Source organism: Trichechus manatus, unplaced genomic scaffold (assembly GCF_000243295.1).
Source record: "Trichechus manatus latirostris isolate Lorelei unplaced genomic scaffold, TriManLat1.0 scaffold00002, whole genome shotgun sequence".
NCBI classification, from domain to species: domain Eukaryota; kingdom Metazoa; phylum Chordata; class Mammalia; order Sirenia; family Trichechidae; genus Trichechus; species Trichechus manatus.
The window spans coordinates 12,649,561-12,658,305 of record NW_004443938.1 but is presented as its reverse complement, the minus strand read 5'-3'; the positions used below and the strand labels follow the sequence as shown (position 1 = coordinate 12,658,305).

The 8,745-nt window shown below is 39.8% G+C and overlaps 1 protein-coding gene across 6 annotated transcripts in view; it reads right to left on the bottom strand.

Annotated features, from left to right (window-relative positions):
- The window catches only part of SERAC1 (serine active site containing 1), a 54,631-nt gene that overhangs the window by 29,664 nt on the left and 16,222 nt on the right, over nt 1-8,745 (bottom strand). For 2 of the 6 annotated variants that reach the window (XM_004368806.2, XM_023728750.1), the window contains 4 exons: nt 6,025-6,061; nt 3,818-3,954; nt 2,375-2,464; nt 470-601 (listed from right to left, as the gene is read on the bottom strand). In XM_004368806.2, the coding sequence (XP_004368863.2) occupies nt 470-601; nt 2,375-2,464; nt 3,818-3,954; nt 6,025-6,061 (396 nt within the window). The remainder of the gene's footprint in view (nt 1-469; nt 602-2,374; nt 2,465-3,817; nt 3,955-6,024; nt 6,062-8,745) is intronic. The other 4 variants (XM_023728770.1, XM_023728762.1, XM_023728744.1 and 1 more) reach the window with 3 other exon arrangements.

The window sequence follows — 8,745 nt, the reverse complement described above, 5'->3', positions numbered from 1 at the left end:
AAAAAAAAAAAAATGATGCACATATCAGGTGCATGTGACAAATTATTAGTCTTAAAGCTAAGCAGATTGTCAAAGTGAAAGCCAATTTAACTGCATAGTGCAGCAAGCAATTGAACAGAGTTCATTAACTGCGAAGTGAATGAAAATGCAAGCACAACATTAAGCCTGTTGGAACCAAGAGTTTAACCCAAGGAAACATCTAATTAAATGAAACGTTGTTCTGGGAGAAAGCTACACAAACTTATCTACCTCTCTTTTTAGGTTTTCTTACCAAACACATTTGGCTAGCAGGCCAGCAGTTTTTTACTTTACCACTGAGGCTTTGTTTTTAAATTTTCAAAAAATTGTTTTTTATATGTTAAGATTGCCTCAACTCTTTTCCTCACTTAAGCTCTCAGTGCCTTTTCTTTTGTACCAGAAATCAGCACTGGATGGCTCGTGCAGGTGGGTGTCAGGTGGGGACCGTTACCTTGCCAGTGGTGGGCCTGGGACATTTCCTGCACGGCCTGCAGCCGCGCTGCCTTATCGGCCGACATGCTCTTCCTCAGGAGCAGCCACACCGTGCACTCGTGGTCCTCCACGTCCACCGTGCTAAAGGTGTCTGCAGAAAACAGGACAATGTGAACAGTCAAGACGACATCTTCATTCTCACGTTTATTTCAGATGATAATTTATAAATAGTTGAAATCTACAATAAAAGAGTTGAATCCATTTATAGGTATTGATAATAACTGATGTACTTGTTCTCAGTACTGCCCTATTAGTTTGCTACGTGTACTACGTGTCTCTTACGTTTTATATACTATATTGTTTCATTATGTGTTTTTTTGCTTTTTCCCCAAAAAACTTTTTATTATGAAAAATATCAAACCGAAGAACTGAAAGAACAGTACAATAAACATCCATAGACTTATCACATCTAGCTTCAATTACTTTTACCATTTTGCCTTATTTGCTTCATGTGTTTGCACGTGTAATGAGTCGTGGATGTCATAAAAGATTACGCGTGCGGCTGTTACCCGAAATGTTGGCAGTTTGAACTCACCCAGTGGCTCCACAGGAGAAAGACCTGATGGTCTGCTTCCATAAGGATTACAGCCAAGAAAACCCTATTGGGCAGTTCTACTCTGTCACATGGGGTCACTTATGAGTCAAAATCGACTTGATTGCACCCAACAACAACATACACATGGGTGTGTATTTTTCTTCCTAAACTACTTGAAAGGAAGTTGCAGACATAATGACATTTCACCCTTTAATCACCAAATAAGCCTATATTCTTCTACATAACTACTATGTCATTATCACACCCAAGAACACTAACAAAGACTCGCAAAGTCATCTAAAGCCAGTCCAACTCCATATTAAATTTCTCCCATTGTCCCTAAAATATCTTTAGAGCTGTTTCTTAAAACCAGTATTTAATTATGTTTCTGCAGTCTCTCTTAAATCTGGAAAAGTTTTCCCACCTTTTCATGAGGGTAACTTTTTAAAGAGATTAGGTCAGCCATTTTATAGCTACTGTGGATTTGTCTGTGAAATCTACATTTTTGATGCAGTACTTTCATTATGAGAAAGCATAGGAGGGATTTTCTGGCAAGTTTAAAATTTTGCAACTCTCGTAAAGAGAATAGCATCTATTTAGTCTCAATATTTATTTACAACTATCTAACAGTAATACATCTACGAAGATGGAAGAAAGAAAACTGTTGAAAATATTTAGCCTTTAAGATTAAATACAACCCACACACGTATACCAATGTTCACCGCAGCACTAGCCACCATAGCCATGAAAGCCACCTAAATGTTCATCAGCAGATGAATGGATAAACAAAATGTGGTAAATCCACAATGGATTATTACTCAGCCATAAAGAGAAATGAAGTTCTGATTAATGTTACATGATGAACTTTAAAAACTTGATGGTGAATGAAATTAATCAGTCACAAAAGGACAAATACTGTATGATCTCACTTACATGAAATGACAAGAGTAGGCAAATGTACAGAGACCAAAGTTTAGGGTGAGAAGGAAGGGAAGGAGAAGTGTCACTGTTTGGGAAACAATGAGCTGCTGTTTACGGTGATGGAAAATTGAATATCAATCAAGGGTAACGGTTGCCCAACGTGATTAATGTAACTGATATCACTAAGTTGTACACCTGAAAAATGCTGGATTGGCAAACATGTAATATATATTTTTACAACAATAAATAAAAAAGATTAAATACAAACCAAGAGAACAATGTTAACCAATCAATTTCCCATAGATACACTAAACCTCAGCATAAGAAATGGGAAAAAAATCTCAGGTTGATCATCAAACGACTTTCAAATTACTGATAAGGATTCCAAGTTAAATATTTGGTACTTACCAGCAAATGGATTCCGTAATATTTTGGCTGATGTTGCCAATAGTTTTCTTACTATTTTATGAAGTTCTTTCCTTGCCTGGTAGATGATTCCTAAAATGATTACAAACTTAAATGAAAGTAAGTGTGTACTCTTAATGCATACTTAGCTTCTTCAAAAAGAAATGTATACACTAAATTCCAAATTTGTTTTTCACAAAGAAACACAAAACAACACCTTTCTTCTGTTTTATTGTCACTATCAATGCAATTAATACAATATGGGAACACATAGCTATAGAACCCAAAATAAGCTTGCTTTCCAAGTTAGGCAAAAAAGTGAAAAATAAAATATAACAAAAGCCATTATCTAACTAAAGCTAACAAAAATCCTCATATGCAACACAGAATTAGCTATATCCAGGAAAATATCCCTTTGAAAACAGCCCATCTCAAACTGAAATTTGGAGATACCTCACTCATGAGAGTAAGCCCCACTATACAGGTAAACTGTAGGCTATCAAAGTTATCTTTTCAGTTGGAATGCTAACACACCATACAGGCATGTTGAAACACAGGAGATGATGTGATCATGAATACCAGTAGGAATGCGGTGGTAGCTACAGATTGTGGGAGGGGCCGAGACCGCCCACTCGGGAAGACTAAGTGCTTCCCTAACAGTCAAGGCTAAGCTGTCCAGTGTGGTGACTCATCAGGCCACCTGTACCCTGAGGAAAAGACTGCTCTGCTCTAAAATTCCACGTTCATCAAGGAAACCTGTGATTACTAGTCAGGCTTCCGTGTGACCTAATGTTGAGAAAGTGAGTGTCCTAACTGGTACTACAGAACTGTCTTATAGGGTCACTATGAGTCGGAATCGACTTGATGGCAATGGGTTTGGTTTTTTTTTAATCTTTATGGGAGCAGATTGCCACATTTTTCTCCCATGGAGACCCTCAGTGGGTTCAAACCACTGACCTTAACCACTTAACCACTGCACCACCAGGGCTCCTTCCTAACTGGTAAGGACAGGCCTTTTAGCCTTTGTGACAGATTTTCCCCTCCATAAATAAGTTGGTTGGTACATGAATCAGTCTCATGAGTTTAGTTTTCCTGAATACATCCCTTAAACCAGAAGCATCTCTGAGCTGACTAACAAAACTGTGTTTCTGTACTTGCCAAACTGAGGGCCCCCACTGAGGTGTGGGGTTCTAGGTTCAAACTAAAAGAGTCATCTGGCCTTAGCTTCACTTTGTTATAGGAGGGTTGCAACCTTGGGTTCAATGTGGAAATTCAAAATTTGGTCTTTCCTTAATTTTTTCAGAGCTTGGTTCTCATGGGGTTTGGTGATTCTCAGAGTTAGCTGAACTTATTTTATTAGCTGATGTTTTAAATAGATTCATTTTTAAATTCAATATACTAGCTTCCATTTTTCACAAAAATAGGATTATTCTACCATCAACTTACCATGATTTTCTCTGTTATCTAAAGACACTGTATTCACGTATACGTATGACTTCATTTTTTCTTTTTCTACCACTTGAGTATCTAGTGTCAAAGACTTCTTCAGGGCCAGAACTTCATATGTAAAAAATAAAGAACCTCTTAAAGATAAATGAAAAAAATCATAAGTATATCACCTAAATGTAACACAAGAGCTATTCTTCTTCATTAAGCTTTTCATAGTAAACTTTTTATATTTATTGGGAAAAATATATACAGAAACATGCATATAACATATTTTAGTGCATGTGTGTTCAACACACTCAGTTTAATGAATAACAAAAAATCTGCTTAACCATATCAAGACAAGGAACAGAACAGTAACAGCACCCCAGAAGCCCCCACGTGAACCCTCCCTCATCCTGATCTGCTCATCTCTGTACATAATTATTATTCTGAGTTTTATTATAATAATGTCCTCGCTTTTCTATATAGCTTTACCACCTACATATGCATCCTTAAACAACAGAGTTTAGCTCTGCCTGTTTCTGAACTTCATTTGAGTGGAATCACACTGTGTGTACCCTTTACTCAGCCTTACGCTTGTCATGCATCCACGCGCTGCATGTATCTCTAGTCCGTGTACTTCTCTTTCGATGTGGTATGTGGTTCATCCACTGTATAAACATACCACAATCTACTCATCCATCCCACCAGAGCTGGGCATTGCTTACAGGCAATGCTGCTCCCCATCTTCCACATCTTGGCTGTGACCACGTCAATATATGCTTCTCTAGGGCAGTGTGGATACTTTGACAGTATACACACTGTTCAACTTTACTAGGTAATGACAAACTGTTTTTTCAACAAGGTTATACCAATTTATACTCCCATCTCCAGCATATGAAAGCTTTTGCTCTCCTAAGAACTATACCTAAACTCGATTTTTAAATGTGAAATGAAGCTTGTTGTGCACCCCTCAGTGGAGATCTTCCCCCTAACTAGATTGAGCTACGGCCACTGTGTGAACCCAGACACAGGTGCATCCTGTCCTGAGCCTTCTCCTGGCCTTCAGTCTCCAGCCTAAAGAAGCAGGGGGGCAGAAAGGCCAGACACTGGCCAGACCAACAGGACAGAGAGGAGCTCTCCGGAAGCCTCTCCTCCCTTGGGGAGCCTATCTGAGCAGCCAAAGACAGCACGGGCATGGAGGATTTGTATCACGCTTTCCATGGGAGACGTTCCTTACCAAAAAATGTGTGATTCTTTTTACTCTGCCCTGAATAGAATCTAGACAAAGCAACTGTATTACAGAAAAGGGTATACATTTATCCTTTGCCCAAAATGCATCAAAGGGAAATCATCCAAACAAGCTTTGACTTACATTACAACAGGATTGACAAACATATGTATTTGGATAAAATGTAAAAATGTAAATTATATCTCCATCATTTTAGCATCTAAGAGTTAAGTTTTTATTTATACTAGTGGAAAATAGTATTACTAGTAAATTTAATAGAGTAGTATTATATACAATTTCATCAAATAAATTCCCTGCCCCTGCAAAAAAGGGGGAAAGGTAAGAGAACAATATGAGTAACAGTTTGAGAAGTGAGGCCGCACCCACTGAGCGCGCATGTCTGGAGACTCATGAGGGGGGAGATGTGACTTGCTCTCCCAGTCAGCCTCCATCTCTCAATCTAAGCGGTAATTTAAGAGATTCTCTAAAATAATTTTCACTACTGTGTTTTTTACACAAATAATGCATGTGTTATGCCAGAAGCGTTTTACTTAATTTCATCATTTCCACGTGTTATATGCGTGGGCACATTATTTACGTGGGCGTGTTATTTGCGAAAAATATGGTATGCCCAATTTTTACCTTCTTCAACCACTTTAGAACTTAAGACAAGATGCTGCCCATTGTGGTGACTTTAAATGTGTCAAAGCTAAGTGCTGAATGCCTGCTATGTATGTTATCAGGTGCCTTCCTCACAGCCCCTGCTGAAGGGGGAGGTAGAACTCCCTCATCTACTCGGACCCGGGAGAAAACAGGCCTCAGACAGGTAAGTAACTTGACCAAGATAACATCTAAGTGGTAGAACCAGTGATTAAATCCTTCTAATTCCAAAATCCATACTGTTTTACTACCCCGTGCTACCTGTAAATCACTTCCATTGAGATTTCAATAGTAATGTCGTGAAACCAATTAGGATTTCCCAGCTGACACTTACCCTAGAATAAGGGAGCCAGTAAACTTTATAATATTTCCTTCAAAAAGAAAGGAAAAAAGTCAATGTGATGAAATTCATTTTTAAACGTTTGACACAAAACAGGCAACAGTGTTAGTCTCTATCCGTATCATATAAAATCAGATAAGACATCAGTATTTTTCCATGAATATGTTTGGTTGCTATTAACATATGGTTTCCCATCCCCAGATACAAACAGCCTAATCAACAAGTACTGGGTACACAAATATAACTATATTTATGGCACTGCGTTCTCATTCTCTGCCTGCCCCACCTCTGGCTCTCCCAGGCCTTGTCCCACTACTGAAATTGCCAGACTGTGGGCTCCCACTGAAGACACGGCCCGGAAGCTACTTCTCTCTGACTCCTTTTGTCGTTTCCAACCAATTAAATCAAAGAAGAGGGAGAATGCTCCTATCACCACCAGCACTATACCAGTGATTATGTGTCCCCAGCAGAACACAAACTGAGTTTTCCCAAAGTAACTATGTTACAATTGATGATTAAGTGCCACATGTAGGTAGCCCATTTTAAATATACACTGTACTCTACAAACGTATTTAAAAACTTTTGTTTAAAGATTGGACAGCATTTTTTTTAACATTAAAAAAAATCCTCGTGGCAGACACAGCTAGTTGCCTATTCATTATACATAAACTCCTTAATCCTAATTAACACAACTTTATTACAAAAGATATCTAATTTCCCAGATGACTCTGAGTCTGGGGCTAGCTGTATAACAACAAAGTGTGGCCAATGAGATATGGGCAGAAGTCTATAGGATCCCTTCCCAAACAAAAAGACAAAGATCCATAAGGTGGCTTTTGGCCCTTCTGCTTCTTGATGTCCAGGGATTCAGCAGCCATCTTGCAACCACGAGGAGAAAAACATTAAAGATAATGGGGCAGGAAGACAAAAGCGTTGTTAAGATGCTATTCCTGCTCTAAACTGTCTCTCTCAACTTCCTATTATGTGAGAAAAATGAAAACCTTACTAACTGAAGCCACTGTAGTCAAGTTTCTGTTACATGCGCTGAACACAACCTTAACTGATATCTGTCACCCACGATGGTTAGGGACCAAGGCCAGCCCACAAAGATTTACTTAGCCTGTAATTTATTTGACATCTAGAGGGAGCACGGCCTTGGTTCAGAGCTTCAACTCATGCAGCCAAGAGCACGACTGAGGGAGAAGGAAATGCTCCTTGCTGGACTTCGCCTATGCATCGGTAATGGGCATTCCTCCCAAACTCTAGCATCCCAGTGGTGGTTCTCCTGGGTGGGGAGAGCACAGTCCCAGAAGGTCTGCGGGGTAAAAGGGGAAGTTGTGCCACACAGGGCTGCTTGGCTGCAATTCCCTGGGACATTTTTCCTTCTAAGATGCTTCCCGGACGTTCCTCCCACCCCAACCCCGTAGGCCCCAGGGACTGGCCTGTGTCCTCCTCTACTGCTACCATTAAATTATCCCTTTTTACTGGGCCCCTGGGAACAGAACAGAGTCTCACAGCCTTTCCTCCTATCCAGAAGTAAATTTACCACTCTTGCTCCTGAGTTGGTTGTGCTAGAAATGATGAGAGAAGAGAAGCTCCCTTCTCTGACCCCTCTTATTTTTTTACAGTTAGAACACAGAATCAAACAATTTTCTAGATAAAAAGATCTATCCTAAAAGCAGAACTATCCTAAAGACCAAAAGCAAGCCCCATGAGGACAGGGACTTTGTCTTATTCAACACTGTGTCCTCAGGACCTAGGATAGTACCTGGTATATAGAAAGCCAATATTTGTCAAATGGATGAATGATGACTGCAAGGCATGGAATCCTTTGCGGTGGATAATTTGGCCTTTTAGTCCTGGTTCTGAGAGTAGGAGCACACCTGAGACAATGAGTGAGAGCCGACTCAACTAAGAGGGACAGGGCCAGATTAAGGCATGTGAGGGCCCCAAGCACTGATAATCTGTGCAGCCCCAGCCTCTGCTTACTTACGCAAACGGGACATATGAGTTATATATATTCACATATATGTGTGTGTGTGTATCTTAGCTATCCATGATGTAAGTTCTTTTTAAATGAGACTATACTATGGAAACCCTGGTGGCATAGTGGTTAAGAGCTACGGCTGCTAACCAAAAGGCTGGCAGTTTGAATCCACGTGGCATTCCTTGGAAACCCTATAGGGCAGTTCTACTCTGTCCCATAGGGTCACTATGAGTCAGAATTGACTCAACAGCAATGGGTTTGGTTTTTTGTTTTTGTTTTTTGATTATACTATGCAAAGGCATTCGACTGTGTGGCTCATAACAAATTATGGATAACACTGCAAAGAACGGGAATTCTAGAACACTTAATTGTGCTCATGAGGAACCTGTACATACATCAAGAGGCAGTTGTTCAAACAAAATACAGGGATACTGTGTGGTTCAAAGTCAGGAAAGGTGTGCATCAGGGTTGTATCCTTTCACCGTACTTATTCAATCTGTATGCTGAACACATAATCTGAGAAGCTGGACTATATGAGGAAGAACGGGGCATCAGCACTGGAGGAAGACTCATTAACAACAGGCGTTATGCTGATGACACAACCTTGCTTGCTCAAAGTGAAGAGGACTTAAAGCACTTACTGATGAAGATCAAAGACCACAGCCTTCAGTATGGATTACACCTCAACATAAAGAAAACAAAAATCCTCACAACTGGACCAATAAGCA